This window comes from Pinus tabuliformis, chromosome 7 (assembly GCF_031772625.1).
Source record: "Pinus tabuliformis cultivar Carrire ecotype Pingquan chromosome 7, CPIR1, whole genome shotgun sequence".
NCBI lineage: Eukaryota > Viridiplantae > Streptophyta > Pinopsida > Pinales > Pinaceae > Pinus > Pinus tabuliformis.
In genome coordinates, this window is record NC_142293.1 from 996,579,437 (window position 1) to 996,601,439 (window position 22,003).

The 22,003-nt window shown below is 39.6% G+C and overlaps 1 protein-coding gene across 4 annotated transcripts in view; it reads left to right on the forward strand.

Annotated features, from left to right (window-relative positions):
- The window catches only part of LOC149250946 (uncharacterized), a 528,543-nt gene that overhangs the window by 191,252 nt on the left and 315,288 nt on the right, over nt 1–22,003 (forward strand). For all 4 annotated transcript variants that reach the window (XR_016266851.1, XM_089459290.1, XM_089459289.1 and 1 more), the window contains exon 6: nt 93–176. Coding sequence is in view for 3 of the 4 variants with exons in the window: in XM_089459290.1 (XP_089315416.1) it covers nt 93–176 (84 nt within the window). In the remaining variant the exon portion in view is untranslated. The remainder of the gene's footprint in view (nt 1–92; nt 177–22,003) is intronic.

The window sequence follows — 22,003 nt, forward strand, 5'->3', positions numbered from 1 at the left end:
GCACAATGATTGATTGTTTCTAATTTCTCTAATTAATAAATGCTATCATCATACCTTTGTAGTTTAATGGACTTCAATTGCAATGTGATCAGGGGCATGCTGATTTACCATTCTTCGTGGGTTCTTTACTCAATGCAGAAACCTCTGTATTGCGATCCATATGTAAAGCATGGCAGGTTTGGAATCAGCTGTCTATGGTAACTGGTTTTGGTAAATATTTGGGAAAATAAAATTCGAATTAGTATAGAGAAGTTATATTTTAAAGCATCTCATGGATTTCTTTTTATCTCTGGTTCATGCATTGTTTTTCATGACATTTATTTGGATCCATGCAATATCCTGCATCACTATTTCACATCATCATAGCGTCTAGCTCAGTTTACATCAATTAAATCCAATCTGCAACCTGTTTGGAGGAGATGCCTATTTCGACTACTGCTATGTTATCTTAGTAATCAGGACCATGATATAGGTTCTTTTGACCTCCTTGTTTATCTGTTGCAATTCCTAATCCTAACTTGTTGAATTATATAACCTGTGGTGAGATAGGTGATTTGCTTTGATTCCGTAAAACACAGAGAACTGAGAACCACACCTTACACATCTAGCCTGTTAAAAGTTAGTTTAGTTCAGTTACTGACAATTAACTTTATGGTATGAGACATGTCCTATTCCATGAAACCATTTAGCCATATGTATCTTTGACAAACCAGGAGGACACTTTCATGTTATTAGTTGAAATACTGTTTATTCTGATCAAAGCTAACACAAATGTGGGATGCTGTATATTATAAAGATTTCCAATGGCTTGCTTCTACTAATCTTGATGATGTCAAGGAATTACAATTCATGAATGGCAACAAGGGAACTGCTACCCCTTAATCTGCCATGGGGATTACTCCGGATAAATTTCTTCACTACTCCCTGTATTTTATTGAGCTTTGGATAGTGGGGTACTTGGTTGGTTTCATATAAGACTTCCTGAAGCTGATCTGAGTATCTCCATAGTTCACTAGACAGAAGGTTATTATTGCTGGCTGCAGTATGGTTATCATATTTTGATGAGTTGGAGCAGACCCAAGGATGAGCAATTAAGAGTATGGATGGTCCAGATTTACATCTGATTGTCCCCAGATTGATCCTTATACCTCTTATGCTACCCTTTTGCATTGCTTCTGTTGATGTCTTAAAATATGAAGAATTGATGAGCTTCCTGAGACTGTCAAAAGAATATTGGAACCTTCTTGAAGTTTGCTTGGCAGAATTTGTGGTCAAATGTGCAAATATAGAATGCCCAATTGTGAAAAAGTGTAGTATTGCTGTTTGGGATCGTTGTTTAATCTTGACTGTGAAAATCTGTGTGAGACAAAGAATCTGAATAATGAAGAAGGCATGCACTGATTGGCTGACTGCTGGAGATTGGTCAGCTGGAAGGAACACAGTTTCAACAGAGTTAGTTTATCTTCATGATAAATTGTCAGTTTACAGCCTGTCCATTATCAGGCAGCAGCTAGAAGTATGTGTATCCTTGATCCAAGGCTCAGCAATAAGACTTTTTCAACATGCATCAGCCAGGTCCAAATCTACTCTTTGTTCATTTTCCAGTAGGCATTAGAGGCACATTTAACGCCAGATTTATAAAATGAGAATGCAAGGGATATAGCAAACCATAAGGCTTAGTTAAAAAGTTCTTGCTGGGAGTAACACTTTTTCATTCTTTTGGCTGTTTCTGTTCATATATTCAAAGTATATATTCACCAAGAAAAAAGGTACTCTATTAATTGAGGCATCTAATACACACTAAAGGTTAACAGAGATGTTGTTAAAAGTGAAGCGTCTCACTTCAATTGACCTTGTTTTTATTCTGAAAATGAATTTGTAAGCTCCTTTTTGAGAGAATAATACGGCTACTATTTGGGCTAAAAAACCCCGAAATGAAAATGAAATTGAAATAAATAACTTGTCTTCTTGGGCTGACATGGTGCCCCAAAAATAATTTTTTATTTTAATTTTCTTAGGCTGACATAGGAGGCCCTTTAGCAATGCAGGATTACCTCCCGATGCTATAACAAATCAACAGAATACTGGATAAAGAGCTATAATGTAATATCCCAAAAACATAAATTTCTAATGATTTCCGGATATTATAAAATATTCCGTTTATTTTTAATTTTTTTGATTTTGAAAATTTACAACAACAGCAATTTTCACAAATTGCAGAAATAATCGGAATAAGAAACATTGCAAATTTAGAAAAAAATGGAACAAATTCTGGAAACTCAACTTTATTTATATGATATATGCTATTACAATAGAAATAGTTGAGATGGAATAAGAAGAAATGAAGCACCATTTGAGGATCTGAATGACCTCATTGCAATATTGCTGAAGCTCCATGTACCTTTTGGATGAAGTCTCCTCAAAGAGTGCTGGGGTTTTGTCCAACACACAAAGGAAACCCAAGGGTTTTTGTCCTGGGGCTTGCTGAAGCTGGGAACTCCGTTCTCCAAACCTCACTATAACAAATAAACTATGTTGCACTAAACCTCTGGGAACCCGACGTTTCCGGCCATACCTGTACCTGAAAGTCCGAAACTTGGCCGAAACTTGAGTATCATGTAATAATCTATGAGAGTTAATATAGACTTGGTTTTCCTTCCAAACTGTCATCTATGGGTCTTATTCCCTTTTTTACTTGCAAGATAATGTGTTATTCACTTATTTATAATTTTTTTTATACATATACATATATGACATTTTAGTCAGCGTTTCGGCTGACTTTTCCATTTTTGGGAGGTGTCATTTCTAAACGTACCCATTTCGGAAACTCCGAAACGTTTCGGCGATTCGTGCAACTTAGCAAATAAACAACAAACCAAGATGTCCCAAATGATCTCATGCTCCTCCCTTTAAAGGCTCGATAGAAATTCTTCAATATTCTAGAAGTATTTTATTTTGATTATTTTTTTATTATTCTAGAAGCTCCGCCTTGTTGAAAATTGATCTTCTATGCTGAAACAATTACTTAAAATGAAACTTCTTCTAGCGGCAATACCAGTTAAGCAATTGTATATAGAACATACACCATATAAACCATATGCAAAATAGAAAACAACCAAGAACACAATGAGACATAGAAATTTAGGTCCAGTGGCTAGGGAAAAACCCAAAAGGGGAAAACCCTACTAGGTCCTTCTTCTATTAGAAGTCAATTGTTCAGCAAACAAACATAATGCACTGAGATATCAAGAGAATGAAGAAGTTCACCCAAATCTGAACTAGTTGTAGCAAGAAGATCTCTGATAGCAACAACTAATGCAAACACTAAATCAGTTTGGCTCACCAAGTTCTGCTCTTACCATCCAAGTCTCTCTCTCTCTCCAGCTGTCTCTTTCACAAGTTCGAATTCTCCTTTTACAATGCACAAGTGAGTAAGGAGTGAAGATATGAGGCACATATATATAGGAGGAGCAAGGAGTTCATGTCATAAAGGAGGAGTAAATCGCATGCCTTGAGGGAGAATAACATATGCCAATTTAGGGAGTGAGGTACAGATGCCTTGTAACTCATGCCATAAAGAGAGAGGCACACATGCCTTGTAACTCATGCTGAAAAGATAGAGGGGTATGCATGCCTTGAAGGAGAGAGTGTAACATATGCATTGAAGAGTGTGCAAGAGGAATCTTTTATGACGAGTCTTCAATGCGTGTAAGAGATTGTAAGAGGAGTGCAACAAATCCATTAATAGAGAGAGAGAGAGAGTAACACATCATTAAGTGAGAGAGAGGGTATGAGTGTCATGATGTGAGTGCATGATTGAGTGCCAAGTAGGAAGGATGACATTTATTTCCATTTTGATAATAATATTATAGTATCATAAGGATAATAACAATAATATTAATATTAATGATAATATTGATGATTAAGTAAAAATTGAACAATTAAGATTGATTAAGGATAAGTTAAGTGATTTTCCATCATCTATACTTGATTACCAATTGAAGCAAGGTGATTTACTATTTTTGAAAAGTCATGCTTGAAATGATAGACATGACTTTCTAGTTTTAGAAAGTCACTCTAGAATAGTTAGAAATGAGATTTTATTCAAGGAAATTCATCCCTTAGTTGCCAATTTTCAACACTCCCTCTCAACTAGGGAGGAATTTCTTTCTGAAACAAGGATCTGCGCATTGGAACAATGATGTTACAATCTAATGAAGAAGAATCATCTTAGGGGAGATTCATCTATCACCTTATATTCACTTGGGGGGATTACCACTTGCCAACACACGACAAGGATCTCGCACAACCAAGTCCGATCTCTGCTTAGGGATTACCACTTGACAACGATCACACACAACCAAGTCTCATCTATGCTTGGGGGCATTTCCACTTGTCAAGGATCATGCACAACCAAGTCTGTGCTTGGGGGATTACCACTTGACAAGGATCACACACAACCAAGTCTCGACTCTCATCTCTGCTATCCATGACTGCCCCCTCTAGGAAGTGTCACATCCGTCAATCCAAGTTGCTCTATGTAAACCAAGAACTTCCCTTTCGACAAAGGCTTGGTAAGTATGTCAACTATTTGATCATCAGTAGTAATATGATGTGTTGAGAAATCTAGGGGCAACTAAATTAGGTGATTTCTCTTACTTTGATAACTGCTTGTAATGCCCTTTCGCTTAACTTGATTAACTTCTTCTTCAATTTGATTATTATTGTGTTTTCTATCATCAAAGAACTATCAAACAATGAAGAACAATAGCACAAGAGGACAGAAGAGTAGGCTATAAGCCAGGGCTAAAACCTCTCCCCTTGAGAGGAAAACCCGCAAGAAATCTTCTCTTCTTATAGAACTTCAAATGACGAATTCCAAGACCTAATACCCTTGTCAAAGACCCCTCCAAGACCAAGTCAACCTTTCATCTTGATGAGCTTTCTTTCCAACAACTCCGACCCAACAACTTCTCCAGCAACTTCGACCCCAACAACTTTGACATCAACTTCGACCCCAACAGTTTCTTCCACAACTTAGAGTACTGCAGAAACCCTAGCTCTTACACGTGTGTGATTTCTTCCTTCCTTCTCCTTCGCTTGACTTGGTTCTTTCTTCTATAGAATTCGGCTTGCAAAGTATACCTATTGATGCCCTAACTTGACTTCCCTTAGAAAGTCTGCAATTTGGTCTAGCTGTTGCAATAGGTGCCCTAATTTTCTCGCATGTGTGAAGGATAATAGCCCAAAGACAATCCAAAAACTTCGCTTTCTCTCTTCTTCTCTTTGTTAGGTGATGAGGCTTCTTTCTTGTCTTCTTATCTTCCTTGATCGAACTTGTTGTTGCTTGATTGGATGCCTTTTCAAATGAAGTCGAGCTCTCTTATATATAGTCTCTCTAGCAGGTCGAATAGCCCTTTCATGAGGCCGACTTGTCACCTTGTAAGCCGACTTGTTCTTTCTTGAAGGCTGACTTGATGCTGCTCGTTTGACAAGGTCTTGGAGGGTCTTTGACACATTTTATGACTTACAATAATTTTCTTGACATGATACAATATGCCCAAAAGGGTCTTCCATACATGACAATGACTCAATTGACTTGTTGACTCAATGACAAGCCCTAGAAGCACTCAATGGGTGCTTGAACTATAAATAAATTTACCTTGAGCATGAAACCCATGCTTCAAGAATGACAATAATAAATTTCTTTTTTTCTTTACATCAAATACATAAAATCATGATTACATATGTCATTATGAAGACATATTTCAACATGATGGAGTCTCACTACTTCTCTATGCACCATATGCTGGATATAATGATATTTGATCTCAATGTGCTTGGACTTGTCATGGAACACGAGATTTTCAGCAAGTCGGATCCCATTCTTATTTTCACAGTAAATTATTGTCGTATCCAATACATTCTCAAACTACTCTCCAAAGAACTTCCTTAGCCATATTGCCTCATAGCTAGCCATACTAGCAGCAATGTACTCGGCTTTAGCCGTGCTAAGGGCTACAAACTTTTGTTTTCTTCTCATCCAAGATATCATGGAAGATTCCAGGTTGAAGCAACACCCAGATGTGCTCTTTCTATTAGTATAGTTACTATACTAGCCCAATCCACATCAGAGTACCCATGTAGTCTTATATCTCCGAAAGTATATCTCAATCCAAGATTGTGTTAGTTTTTGTAGCATCGGATGGTGTTCTGGTCCCGCAACTTTGTGGAGAGGCTAAAACACAGGAGTTCTCCAAAACCCATAAATCGTTTATGAAAATTCCACCTAGAGATGACTCAATTAAATTAATTAACCATAATTAAAATTTCCTAAGTCTAATTTAGGAAAAGTCATTAATTAATAGGAATTAATTGAGAAAGGTGTGAATTATCTAGAAACTCACACGAATCAACTTATAGATAATCTCAACCATTGATTAAGATTTAATATTAGCTGTTGGAGTCCCAACTGGAGATTATAAGAAGAGGTTGATGGGTAGATAGAGAATATACATTGCGGATACTCAGTGATTTATACAGTTCGATACTTTAGTGCAAGTGATTAGCAGGGGAGACTGAGTGAAAGATCGAGTAGCAAGTATCAGAGGGGCAGAGACAATGATCCAGAGGAATATTTCCAGTTCCGGACTAGCAGCAACAGGTGATAGAAATATTCCATGATGAAGCTAGCCTAGAACAATCGTAAAGGTCGCGCAAATTTTTCTGACGGGCCGTAGTTAGGTTTGCGCGGGTTTTCCCAGTACAGCCGCGAGGATTGCACGAGCTTTCATAGCATAGCTGCGCGTATTGCTAGAAGCAAAAATGACTTGCGCGGGGTTGGACGACCAATTTTCAGAGGGAGACAAGGGTTGGGGTTTGTTTGTGGCGGGAGAGAATTTTCTCTCCAAATAATTTTGTCAGATTCTTGCTGATTGGATAGCTAGTTGGGCTTCCAAAGATTGTACTCATAATTCATTGCTGCATAATAAAACAAACCCTTAGCTACTGCATCGATTTTCCCACATTAGGCTTTTCTGGGGACATTTGTCTAAAAATAATGGTGTTAATATTTTTGTGTGTGTTCTATCATTTCTCAGTTCCCATTTTTGCTTCCACAGTTAATTTTTATGTTGAAGAAATTGCAGTGTGAATATTTTGTTATTTTGTTGTAAACAAAATAAACCGTATAATCAATTTATCAATTAGAAGAAATATTTCCAGTTGCTGCATTTCAAAGAATTTTCATAGATTGACGGTCCCATGTAGGTATCTCGATTCTCAATACATGCTTTGCAACAATCCAGTGTGCATGTGATGGCTTAGTCAGATATTGGCTTAGAGTATTGACTACAAAATTCCCTAATAACATCGTGCCCCAATCAGTTGTCAATACTCAAAAGGACTAGCCAAATCAAGTCCTACAGCTTCACCACATAACTTCATGAAATTCATCTCCATTGGACTATTCATGGACTTATATTTTGTCATGCAAAATCTTTCAAGTAGCTGGACAACATATTTTCCTTGAGAAAGGAAAATTTCACTAGTTTTCCGCCATACTTCTAGGCCCAGAAAGTAGTGCATGAAATGAAGATCTTTCATTTCAAATTTAGAAGCTAACGCCCTCTTACACTGGAGGATGAGAGGTTCACCACTTGTCAAAAATAAATCATCAGCATATAATACCAAAATCAAAGACATATCTTGGATTGTTTTGAAGTAAATATTTGACTGAACATTGCTTCTAGTAAAACCAAGCTTCATCAAGAAGCTATCAATGCGAGCATACGAAGCTCTTAGAGCTTGCTTCAAACCATAGAGGACTTTTTTTAGTCTACACACATGAGTTTTCCAGTCATGTACTTCAAAGCCTTGTGGTTGTTCCACAAATACTTCTTCCTTGAGGAAGCTATGTAAAAAAGCGGTCTTCACATCCATTTGGTGAAGAGTCTATCCCTAGCTAGTAGCTAGAGCCACAATAGATTTGGATGGTGGTTTATCGGGCAACAAGTGCTATCATAGTGTATTCCCTCTTTTTTGAGAGAAACTTCTGGCCACTAATCTAGCTTTGTATTTTTCAATACTGCCATCAACATCATGCTTAATTTTATATAGCCATTTAGAAGACACGACATACTTATCTTGGGGTCTTGGAATTACTTCCCATACATCATTATGAATGATTGATTCATATTCTTTAACCATTACATCTTTCCACACTTGATCTTTCACAACTTCAAAAGTGCATGGTTCAACTTGAATAATGTTGCTAATGGCTACAACATATTCTTAGAAGTTAGAACCTGTTATCGCTCAAACTAGCAGGGGTCCTAGGAGGGGATCCTAAAAGGGCAACTACTAGGTCAAGGGCAACAATGGAACGATAGCTCACTATCACCTCAGCGAAAGCTCCCTGCTTTTTACGGACTTTCACCAATGGGAGTAGACCTTGTATAAAGGGAATGATTAGATGAATGAGTCAATAAAAGGATAAGTAGTGATTCCTAAGGCCTATTCACAAGAGAGACTCAATTGTATGGTTTGTTTGCTTGAGAAGCAAGGTGTAAGGTTTGTTAGGAAGGGCCAAGGGGATTTCAAGGGCTAGGGTTTTTGGTTAAGACTTGTAAAGGAAATACCTAGGCCTAGAAATCTTTGTGAAAACTTGGTTTCTAAGTAGTCCTTATGAAATTAGCTTCAATAAGTTGTGGGACCACACAGGACCAAGTGGACCCAATATTAGGTCAAGGGGGTGGAGTTGATCAATCAGGGGTGTGCTTGACCTAATTGAGCTGATCAAAGGGGAAATTTTCAGTAATTTTGATGCAGTGATCCCAATGAGGTCACTAGCCAAGGGAAACGAAGGGCAAGAATCGATCTCAGAGCTAGGGCTTGAAATATCTCAAGATCCCATCGTCGGAATTGCTTCAAATTTGGAGGGCCTCTAGAAGACACAATAATGCAGTAGAGGGTAGAGATCGAACTTTTTGGATGGGTGAATTGTGAGAAAATTGTTGCCCTAGGTCACCTATGGAGGCTAGCCCTAGAAAGAGAGGGGAAGGTGAGAGGAATTCTCTTTGAAAATGATCACCTTATGGAAGGATCAGTGCCTAATCCTTTGGGGAATATGGAGTCAAGATGAAATTTGTGTTTTAGAAGAACTTCACCCAATCAAGGAGCCTCCTAGACAACTTCGCATGGCAATAAGGGCATGAGAGCAACTGCTAGAAGATTTTATACTTCAATGTGCAATAATCAATGACTTATCAAGATATGCTCAATATAAACAATCTCTAGGAACATTCACCCCTTTACACATGATACATAAGATGATGCAATGTTATAAAGACCATTGTTTTACAACCAGGCTGAGTCAACTCGGAAACGACCGGGTCAAACCGAGCCATTAAAAAAATTTGCGACCAGGCCAGCAAACCGGCTCGGTTGACCGAGTCAACTATGACTCGGCCTAGTCATCCAATGACCAGGCCGAGTCATAGTTGACTCGGTCAACCAGGCCGAGTCTGTATTGACCAGGCCGAGTCAATGAAAACCGGCTGGGCAGCGTAAATCATGATTTTTTTTCCTTTTTTTTTGGATTTGTGGTAAAGTTAAAATCAGTTTATGGATTCCAAAGGGTTTAGGTAAATTGTTAAGTTCTTTTGGGGTCCATTTCCCCCTCCCAAACCCTATTTAAGACAGCCAAATGCTCTCATTCACTCACAGCAGTCTTATGCATTTGAGTGAGAGTCTTCTTTGAGAATTAGTGAGCAGTTCTTAAGCTTGTTTTGGAGCAGCAGTGAGGAGTCTTGGAGGAGCATTGTAGCTGGAGTGAGGAGCTTCTTGGGCAGCCATTTGGAGCAGCATTGAGGAGCTGATTTTTGGAGCAAGCTTGAGGAGGCAGTTTGTGCCTGGAGGTATTTTTTCCCACCCTTACAAATCTGTTTTTGCTTAGTAAATTTTAGGTGCATATCAAGAAAGCTTAGAGAGTGTTTTTTGTCAAATAAATGAACATTGAATCAATTTTTTTTTTTTTTTTTCATTTTCAGATTGTTTTCCTAGTCAAAAAATGGCACCTAGAGCAAAAGATCCTGCTTGGGCATATGTTGAAATGGTTGATAGTCAGATGTGTTGCAAGTTTTGCCATAAGAAAATTAAGGCAGGTCCTGGGGGGATTAATAGGCTGAAACAACACTTGGCAGGGATTAAAGGCCAAATTACTGCATGTCCCTCTGATGAAATTGGGGAGATTAGAAAGAATTTGGTGGAAAGCTTTGAAAAATTTAAAGAAGATAAGGCTAGGCAAAAAGAGATACAGGATGAAATTGGGAGGAAGAGGGAGATACAAAGAATGATGGCTACCAACCCCCACTATGATTTTGAGGGTTCTTCCTCTATCCCTCAAACTGAGGCATCCAACCCTTTCCGTTATGTTCCTCCCTCTTTTGGTTCTGTTCAAGATAAGGGAAAGGGTAGAATGAAGGGTGATGTGACTATCAAAAGTTATTTCACTACCTCCTCTCCATCAGATGCACATGGTCCTGAAGTTAGTAAAGGTCATATTCAGCCCACTTTAGATGACCATTGGAAGAAAGAATTGAGGGAGACTGCTTGTGACTACATAGCTAGATGGTGGTATGATGCTGATATCCCCTTTAATGCTGCTCGTTCACCATATTATGAGCCTATGTTTGATGCCATACATGCTGCTGGAAAAGGCTTCAAAGGCCCTAGTATGCAAGAGCTAAGGGGGTTTCGTTTGCAGAAAGAAATTCAATCCATTAATGAGTATTTGCAAGAGTTCAGGGACTCATGGGCAAGAACAGGGTGTACCATCATGTCAGATGGATGGACTGATCAAAGAAACCGTACCATCATAAACTTTCTTGTCTTCTGCCCACAGGGAACCATGTTTTTAAAATCAGTTGATGCATCTGATAAGGTAAAAGATGGCCACTTGTTGTTTCAGCTATTGGATGAGGTTATTGAGGATGTGGGGGTGGCTAATGTTGTTCAAATCATCACAGACAATGCCTCTAACTATGTTCTTGCTGGTAAACTGTTAGAGGAAAAACACAAGACCATCTTTTGGACCCCATGCGCTGCACATTGCATAGATCTCATGCTTGAGGATATTGGAAAATTAGATTGGGTCAGAAACACTGTAGATAATGCCAAAAGCATAACAAAATTTATCTACAATCATACACTGGTTTTGAGTCTCATGAGGAAACACACTAGAGGCAAGGATATTATTAGGCCTGCCATCACTAGATTTGCTACACATTTTTTGACATTGCAATCTATGCTTTCCCAACATAGAAACTTGCAAAAGATGTTTTCCAGTGATGAATGGAATCAAACCAATTGGTCTAACAAACCAGAAGGCAGAGAATTGAAAAGGAAAGTCCATGATGAAACTTTTTGGAGAAAGGCAGCAGAGATTGTGAAGCTTGCTGAGCCACTGGTTAAGGTGTTGCGGTTGGTGGATGGGGAAAGGTTGGCTATGGGCTTCATTTATGAGGCTATGGATCAAGCAAAGGAGCAAATAAAGACAACATACAAGGATAGAGTGGCAAAGTATGGGCCCATTTGGGCAATCATTGATGAAAGATGGAACAATCAACTCCATCGCCCTATACATGCAGCTGGGTATTTTTTGAACCCACGGTATCATTATAGAGCTAAGGGGTCAGGAGCTTTGAGGGGGGAGGTCAGAGATGGACTGGTTGATTGCATTGAACGCATGATCCCATCGGAGTCTGATCAACTGCAGATACATCAACAGGTCACATCCTTCAGCAATGCAACAGGTACCTTTGGGAAGAACCTAGCAAAGATTGCAAGAGAAGCAGATGAGCCAGGTAAACAAAAATTTCAATTTTCAATTTCTTAATGGTTTTACAGTTTTACTTTTTTTATTAAAGACTAAAGTTTGTTAAATCATTTATAATTTGAAAGTTAGATATAATTTGTAATTTTGTTGAGCTTCAGCCTTCATCTAACTCATAATTCATTACACTCCTATGTTTTTTGCAGCACAATGGTGGGAGGCCTTTGGTGGCCAGTGCCCTCAATTGCAAAAGTTTGCAATTCGTATTTTGAGTCAAACTTGCAGTGCATCTGGGTGTGAGCGCAATTGGTCTGTCTTTGAGAGGATTCACACAAAGAAGAGAAACCGTTTGGAGCAAAAACGGTTGAATGATCTAGTTTTTGTCCAATACAACCTTCGGCTCAGACGGAACTAATTGCTGAACAAAAGACCTGATTCAGATCCAATTGTGTTGGAAGACATTGATCCAACATCAGATTGGGTAGTGGAGAGTCGTGCACCAGAGTTGATCCTGATGAGGATCTTGAAGACTTGATGAACTTGAACTGGAACATCCACTTCAGCCTGTTCAGTTGAATGCAGATCCCGATCCACCAGCCTCAGTCTCACAGCCAGCAAGGACTCCGAGGAGTAGGACTCCAGTTGTAGGTGCTTCCTCTGCTCAGCCACGACAGAAGCGCAGCCGCATATCTACTCTATCTCAGCTTGCATCTGCTAGTGGTACTGGCACCACTTCTACAGTTGCAGTTGGAGACGATGATGATGAGGAGGAGGCATGGGGCCCCTTGTCTGACTCTGATGATGATGATGAGTCTGATCCAGAGATTGGTCGAGATGATCTTGGCTCCTCTGGCAGTAGCCAGTAGTACTAGTATTGGAGTCTGGTCAGCATCACAGTTTACTTTTGTTGTAGAGGCCATTTCTAGCCTCCTTGTTTGTTTTGAGTCTTTCACTTTGATCATGTATGACAGTTGACTATGTAGCCATTGGGTACCATTTTGATATAATGGATTGGTTCATGAGCCTACTTTGATCATATGTTGTCTTCCATCTATATTATAATGCTATGTGTTTGGAAACATGAATGAAAATCTTTAAAATTATGTTTAAAATATTTAAAATTATGTTTTTTTATAAAAAAAATAAATATTTAATGTATTTTTTACAACGACCGAGTCATTACCGAGTCGGAGTCGGAGTCGGAGTCGATCCTCGGCCGAGTCGGAGTCGAGTCGGAGTCGTAAAACACTGATAAAGACTAAATTTCCACAATTTCGCATAAGAAAAGCAGTAAATTTCAGATCTAGTATAGCGAAAATCCCAACAACATCAATGTCATAAAGTAAATAACAAGAATAAGCATGAAAAAAGTACTTGCATGTGCAAAAGAGTATATCCAATCATCATATTATGCCAATAATGAAGCTCCAAGACAAGAGAGAGATATCCAAACATCAAAATTCATCCATTACATCCAAATTCGTCCTCCAAGAAGGATAGCAAAAATCTCACAAGAGAGAGAGACCCAATCCAAGTGATGATGATCCAAATGATTCATCTCACTTCTATTTATACACTCTCTAATGAATTTGATTTAGTTAAATTGGCCTAATTTAGCCCCAAAAATAAAATAATGTGCATAATAACAATACTTTCTGTGACAAGCACACCAAATAGCTTAATAATACATGAATAAGCCTCTCAAGAGGGCCAAATGATCAATAAAGTGAGTCATTGGGTCTTTGAGAAGGCCTAATGAAGTCTAAGGGGTGCCACGATGTAGAAATGGACTCTCAACATAGTGGACAAGGGGTTGGCCCCTTGTTTTCCAAGCAAGAACATGTGGTGCTCCCAAGTGGGCATGGGGGCACAAGAACATCCTAATGGGTCTCCAAGTGGATCGAAAATGCCTATAGACCATCTGTAATGGCTAGGATGGGGATGTAAGCCCTCCCTCTGCAGCAGGAGACATTCTCTAGGCCCTAAAACATCTGTCAAGTTTATGGTGCAAGTGCGGAGTCGGTTGGGCATGGTGAACCAGGTGTATCATCCTCATTTAAAAAGGTGGAACACGAGCAATCAATGATCGGTGCTGGGGATCCATGAAGTAATATATGCTATGGTGGAGGCCCATGGCTCTCAATGCTTTCACCTTACAAGTGCCAATGCAGCCCTCTGGGGGGCTAGGACCCCATATAGGGAGACCAAGCCCCAAATGAAGACCGAACTGCAATCTTGCTTAAGATCAAATGTGTCCCCTTGCCCTCCAATACAACAAGTCATTAGAATACTCAAGTAATAAAGCTTACAAGTCATGGGATCAATGTGACACTTAATGGTGGCATGCCCTTCCATAGTGGGCTTTGGCATGTACAAGTATCTCCAAGCTCAATAGGGGGGTTAACCAAGGACCCTATTATGTGATTTCAACCTCTAAAGGGGGTGACATGTCCATGGTACATCCTTTAAGTGGTAGGTGGAAAATGATATAATAATGGAATGGAGTGGGGATCAGGGGAATCATCCGGACCACATGTCAAGGTTCATGGTAGCTATAATAAGGGAAGCCCACACCTGGGTATGTGAGTGTAGGAGGGAGCAAATCATGGTACATGAGTTACCCCGACCTTTATTTTGCCACCCTTCTTCATATGCCTTTTTCCTTTTTGATTTTTCTCCATAACTGCTCGGGGCTCCAGGGGATGAGAGCATGATGTGTAATATGTAGCAGTGGACACTGGATACCCCCTTAAGGTGGGGCGGTTCATCGCCTACTAGGGTTGGGAAAATCATGGGTTCCTTAATGATAGAGGGGGCTCATCTAGGGCCCATAGGAACTAGGGTGATGGCCATGGGTAAGGGGTAGAGCTCATGTTTGCCTTTTTGCCCACACACTAAATTTGTATGTCTTGACCATCTTTTGCATCTTGTGGTACATTTCATGTTGAGAGTGGGGAAGTTATGCTTTTTATTTGCTTTTTAGCTGCATCAACCTCTGGGGCATTGTTCCAGTGCCCACCCAAGGTGTGGACAAGGGGAGGGGGAGGCTAACCCTATGTGGACCCGGATGGGAAAATAGATGAATGGGGCTAAAATGAGTGGAATGGGAGTGACGTAGTATGGGGAAGCGGGACCATACCCAAAATCGAGATATCCCATGTTGTGCCAACCCAAAAGCCAAATGATCAGTAAAAGAGATCCCACGGGACTAGGATACAAGGGTAACCATGAAATTGGGCAGTGGAGACAATAATACAAACCTAACCCACTCTTTTCACCGAATTCCCCCACCAATTCATGCCCAAAAGTGCCCATGACAAGTAAGAAAAATTACTCAACTACACCAATGAAAAGCCATACCTTTGGGGTCAGGAGGCCCACCTTCAAACATACATTCATAACATATGGGCAAGGGACCACATGGCTAGCTCAGGTGGCAGAGAAAGTGGCACATTGAGCTATCTGGGGGCTGCAAAGGGCTGTTGGCTGCTCGCTGAGGACCATCTAGGAGAAAAATTTTCTCCTATGCATACTACCCACAGGTGGTGGGTAACACAACCGACTGTGAAAATTCCTGAATCTAACACATCAGAAATCCCTACTGCAATTACTGGTTTACAATCTCCTAGTTGTTCTTTACATTAACAAGTTATTTAATTGCATAAACATCGAAGTAAACACTATTGCAGCCTTCACAGATATACAAATCATGCACTGAAGTAACTAGAAACAATAACACGAGGGACACTGTTATTTTTGGACAATCGTCCTCGGAAAAATCCAATTTGGGAAAACTCGTGCAACATATAGAGGGTTTGTATTATTAAGCAGTTTCGTGAATACAACTAGGGTGCTAGAAATTGTTGGGTGTGGAGCCTGATTATCTTCTTTATACATAGGTATCACCGCATTGGACCCCAGTTCAATGCTGCTCGTAATATTTGTGCTACAAGAGGGGTCCAGGGGGGGGCAACAACGATCTTTAGGAGCCCCCCCCTAGCGGGGGATCGTAGGTAGCGCCCTTGAAGCTAAAAATAGATGTAAAATTGCCTTGTAAAATGTTGTAATTTCGCAGTCAATCTGGGCTGTTCATTAGGCATTGATATGACGGTAGAAGTTATGTTTAATTTAGGGTTTTTTGCCCTAGAAGGCAACCCCTCGCTATATATGAGGGAATTGTATTGTGTCTATGTAGATCTATATTCTGAGTGAGAAAGAGAGAGGAGATTGTGTGAGAGTGAGGAGGGAATTACAACGGATTTGCTGTAGATTGTATCTCTTCAATTTGTTGGATAATATAAAATGAAGGACTGGATGTTTCTCTGTGGACATAGCCCAAATTGGGTGAACGACGTATATTTGTGTCTCTCTTGTTTTGTGTTTATATTTCTGCAATATATTTTATGTGTTCCATTGCTCTGTAATATATAATTTTCTAACAACTGGTATTAGAGCTAAAGGTCTATTTGGCTGATAAACTCGCAGGAGAGAAGGGTTCCTGGTTCGAGTGGGAGCAATGGCAAATGATGGTAGGTTTAGGGCCGAAAAATTTAACGGACAAAACTACCAACTATGGAAGATGTAGATGGAAGATTATCTGTATCAGAAAGATCTATACCTACCATTGAGCGGAAAGACAAAGATGCCGACGAGTATGACAGACACAGAATGGGATTTTCTCAACAGAAAGGCACTTGGAATACTACAGCTGTGCCTAGCGATGTCGGTAGCATTTAATTTTTCAAAGGAAACGACAATAGAGGGTTTAATGAAGGCATTGGCCAAACTATATGAAAACCCTCAGCCTCAAATAAGGTATTTCTTATGAAGCGTTTATTTAATATGAAGATGTCAGAAGGTGGATCTGTTGCTGATCATTTAAATGAATTTAATACAGTTATTAGTCAGTTAAGTTCTGTAGGGATAACTTTTGATGATGAAGTTATGGCTCTGTTATTTCTATGCTCATTGCGAGAAAGTTGGAATGGTTTAGTTATGGCCATTAGTAACTCTGTCTCTGGATCTAGTACTTTAAAGTTTGATGATGTTGTCGGTGCAATCCTTAGCGAGGAAATGCGACGGAAAAGCTCCGGTGAGACATCAGGTAATGCTTTGATTGCAGAGACTAGGGGAAGAAAAATGGAAAGAGGAAAGGGCCCAAGATATCGCAGTAAATCAAGGAAAGGTAGATCCAAGTCCAGATTGGGGATAGTGTGCTGGAAATGCGGGAAGAAAGGACACCTGAAGAAAGACTGCAAGTCTCGGAAGGGAAAAAGAGATGCGCAGCAAGAAAACAATCATGAAGCGAATGTGACAGGTGATGTGTTACAAAATACTTTGATTCTTTCATTAAAAAATATTATTGATGTCTGGGTGGTAGATTCAGGGGCCTCATTCCATGCCACACCTGATAGGAAACATTTTCATGATTATGTTCAAGGAGATTTTGGACAGGTTCGATTGGGTGATGATAAATGTTGTAAAATCATTGGAATGGGTACAATTTTCATAAAACAACGGAATGGAAATCAATGACTATTGAAGGAGTTAAGGCATGTCCTAGATCTGTAGAAAAATCTTATTTCAACAGGGAAGTTGGGAGGTGAAGGCTGTGTGACTACTTTTACAGATAAAACCTGGAAGGTCACTAAAGGAGCCCTGGTAATAGAAAAATGAGAAAAGGTTGGTACATTGTATTTATGCGATGATATTTTTAATTATGTTAATGTTTTAACCTTTACAAGAGAAGGTACGACATTGTGGCATCATAGGCTTGGGCACATGAGTGAGAAGGGGATGCAGATTCTTCACTCAAGAAATTTGTTGCCAAGTTTGAAGCATGTTGATTTGAAATTCTGTGAGAATTGTGTTTATGGAAAACATAAGAGAGTCAGATTCCTCAGAGTTGGGAAAGAAAAGAAGAGCAAAAAATTAGAACTTGTGCATACAGATGTATTGGGACTTGCTCAGGTATCATCTCTCGGTGGCTCTCACTATTATGTTACTTTTATTGATGATGCAACCATAAAACCTGGATTTATTGTATTCGAAATAAATCTGATGTATTTGATACTTTCAAGAAATGGAAAGCTTTGGTTGAAAATGAGACAGGAAAAAGGTTGAAGTGTCTCAGATCAGATAGTGGAGGTGAATATTGCAACAAAGAGTTTGATAGGTACTGTTCAGAGAATGGAATTCGCAGAGAGAAGACAGTTTCAGGAACACCACAAGAAAATGGTGTGTCAGAAAGGATGAACAAAACAATCATGGAGCGTGCAAGGTGCATGAGATTGCATGCAGGATTGCCTTTACAATTTTGGACAGATGTTGTAAATACTGCTGTTTATCTAATAAACAGAGGGCCTTCAAGTTCCTTGGATGGTGGTATTCCAGAGGAGGCATGGACAGGTAAAAAGGTAAACTACTCATTTTTAAAGACTTATGGTTGTGAAGCCTTTGTCCACATTAATAAAGAAAATAGAACAAAGCTTGAGGCAAAATCAAAGAAATGTACCTTTATTGGATATGGTGTTAATGATTTTGGTTATCGCTTTTATGATTATGAAAAACACAAAATCATTAGGAGCAAAGATGTCATATTCAATGAAAAGGTTTTGTATACGGATCAGATGCAGGAAAAGAAAAAGGAAAAAGAAGACGGAGAATACACAGTGCTTGATGAGATCACTGAAAATGTAAAGGTGCCTCAAAATCATAATGATCAACAACAAGAACAGATACAGCAACCACAACAACAACAAACACTTCAAACACCTGAAAGTGGTGTTAGAAGATCTACCAGGATAAGTAGACCCCTTGAACGATACTCTCCTTGATTATATTATGTATTGTTGACTGGTTTTGGTGAACTAGAATGTTATGAAGAAGCAGTGTAGGTAGAAACTAGGAAGAAGTGGGAGCAAGCCATGAAAGAAGAGATGGAATCCTTAGCACATAACCAGACTTGGGACTTAGTCAGGTTGCCTGTAGGTAAAACAACATTGCAGAATAAGTGGGTTTACAGGTTGAAAGAAGAAGATGGAGGTAGAAAAAGGTATAAAGCTAGACGTGTGGTGAAGGGGTTTGCACATAAAAAGGGTATAGACTTTGATGAGATATTTTTTCCTGTTGTTAAAATGACTTCAATCAGAACTATTCTAAGTCTAGTAGCAGCTGAAGATTTGCATCTTCAGCAGTTAGATGTAAAGACAACCTTTCTCCATGGGGATTTGGAGGAAGAGATATATATGCAACAACCACAAGGATACGAGGTAAAAGGGAAGGAGAAACTAGTGTGCAGGTTAAAGAAGAGCTTGTGTGGCTTAAAACAGGCTCAAAGGTAGTGGTATCTAAAATTTGACAGGTTTATGTCTGAACAAGGTTATACTAGATGTCACTTTGATCATTGTGTTTATCTCAAAAGACAAAAGGATGGCAGCTATATTATATTGTTAGTGTATGTAGATGACATGCTTGTTGCAAGTTCTAACATGCAGAAAATAAATGTGCTCAAAAGAAAATTGGCAAATTCATTTGCAATGAAGGATTTGGGTGCTGCAAAACAAATCCTTGGTATGAGAATAACTAGAGACAGGAAGAATCGAAAATTAACATCGTCTCAGAGTGAGTACATAGAAAAGGTGTTGAAAAGATTTAATATGCAGAATGCAAAACCAGTTAGTATACCTTTGGCTAGCCATTTCAAACTAAGGAAGGAGGTGTGTCCCAAGGCTCAGGAAGAAATGGCTTATATGTCTAAAGTTCCATATGCATCAACAGTTGGCAGCTTAATGTATGCAATGGTCTGCACAAGGCCTGATATTGCACATGCAGTGGGAGTTGTAAGCGGGTGCATGAACAATCCAGGAAAATAACATTGGACGGCAATGAAGTGGATTCTCAAGTATTTGAGAGGTACCACAAATCAAGTATTATGCTTTGGTGGTTCAAACATTGCTCTACAGGGATATATTGATGTAGATATGGCGGGTGATAGAGATAACAGGAGGAGCACAACAGGGTATGTGTTTACTGTAGGTAGAACAACTGTCAGTTGGGTTTCAAAACTGCAAAGTGTTGTTGGATTCTCAACAACGGAAGCAGAGTATGTTGCTGCTATAGAGGCTAGTAAAGAAATGATTTGGTTACAAAGGTTTCTGGATGAATTGGGTAAGAAGCAGGAGTTGGGCAGGTTATACAGTGACAGCCAGAGTGCCATACATCTTGCAAAGAACTCTACATTTCATTCCAAGACAAAACATATACAACTCAAGTATCATTTCATATGGTCAGTGTTGGAAGATGGACAGTTGAAGCTGGAAAGATACACACTAGCCAGAATCCTGCAGATATGTTAACAAAAGTTGTAACCATGGAGAAAATGAGATTTTTCTCGGTTTCAATTGGACTTCAAGTATGATGATGAAGATGAGAAACAACCAGGTCCAAAGTGGAGTCATTGTCCAACAAATGAAGCAGCGGTAGAGTTGCTATAATCAGTCTCCAAGTGGGAGATTGTTGGGTGTGACGCCTAATTATCTTCTTTATTCAGAGGTATCACCGCGTTGGACCCCAGTTCGTAATCATAATATTTGCACTGCAAGGGGGGTCCAGGGGGGCGACATTGATCTTTAGGAGCCCCCACCCGGCCGGGGATCGGGGGCAGCGCCCCCGAAGCTAAAAATAGATGTAACATTGCCTTGTAAAATGTTGTGATTTTGTAGTCAATCTGGGCTGTTCATTAGGCGGAGATCTGATGGTAGAAGTTATGTTTAATTTAGGGTTTTTTGCCCTAGAAGGCAACCCCTCGCTATATATGAGGGAATTGTATTGCATCTATGTAGATCTATATTCTGAGTGAGAAAGAGAGAGGAGATTGTGCGAGAGCGAAGAGGGAATTACAATGGCTCTGCTGTAGGTTGTATCTCTTCAGTTTGCTAGATAATATAAAAGGAAGACTGACTGTTTCTTTATGGACGTAGCCCAAATTGGGCGAACCACGTATATCTGTGTCTCTCTTGTTTTCTGTGTTTATATTTCTGCAATATATTTTATGTGTTCCATTCCTCTGTCATATATAATTTTCTAACAGAAATGGCTCACCCAACAGAGAATTTCCTCTGCAGTAGTACCTCTATCAGGAGACAGATATTCTGGCAAATCAACAACCAGATAATCAAACCCCATAACAATTCCGGTTGTTCCTTGTGTTGGACAGCGAAAGTTGCTCCAAGCACTGCTCTGGAACTACGTCACTCCTTTAGGATCTGCGTCTTCCTCTCCCGTCTTAGTATCTACTAATCAGCTCTCAGTCTGCCCCACAGAATCTCCTAGCGCTACCTCTGCATCCTCCGCGTCAGCCTCTGCGTCAGCCTCTACGACCCTCTGCATCCTCTGCGTCAGCCTCTACGGCCCTGTGTGTCGTTTATGTCAAGCTGTTGATAGGCTGACTTGATGTCTTTGCTTCAGATAGCTTCTTTGATGATGCCTTTGCTTTGGAGGAGACTTGACTTTTCTTTGAGGGATATTCTTTGGCTCTTATATAAACATAGACATGGTGCAAGATGCCCTTAAGGTCTTCAACATTTTCTTTTGACTATTTGACTCACCTATAACACTTTAACATGTGCTAGACCTATTTCAATGAGCAAGAAACTCATTGGCATATATTATAAAAATAATATTTCTTTTCTTGAATAAATACAAATATCAAAAGTACATTTATGAAGACCGAACCTAGTTACATTTCCTTCAACGTCTGTCACATGCCGCCACCTTTTGAAGGATGTACCTTGACTATATTGTACCTTTAAAAGTAGAAGCCACCTGATAGGATTATTGGTTAACCCCATTTGGAGTTTAGGAGGCATTGACACATCTCGAAGCCCATTATGGAAGGGAAAGCCATTATGAAATCCCCACTTGTGGTCCTTGATTAGGTAAGCTCATCCACTCGATTTCTCTAATGACTTGTTGTACTAGAAGGCTAGGGGACGCATTGGATCTTATGCAGGATTGCAGATGGTTTCCATCTTGGGTTTGGTTTCCCTATATGGGGTTCTAATCCTCTAGAGAGCTACATTGGAACATGTAGGGTGAGCATTGAGAGACATGGCCCTCCATAACAACATATTGCACCCCATGGATGCCAACAACCATTTAGAGATTGCT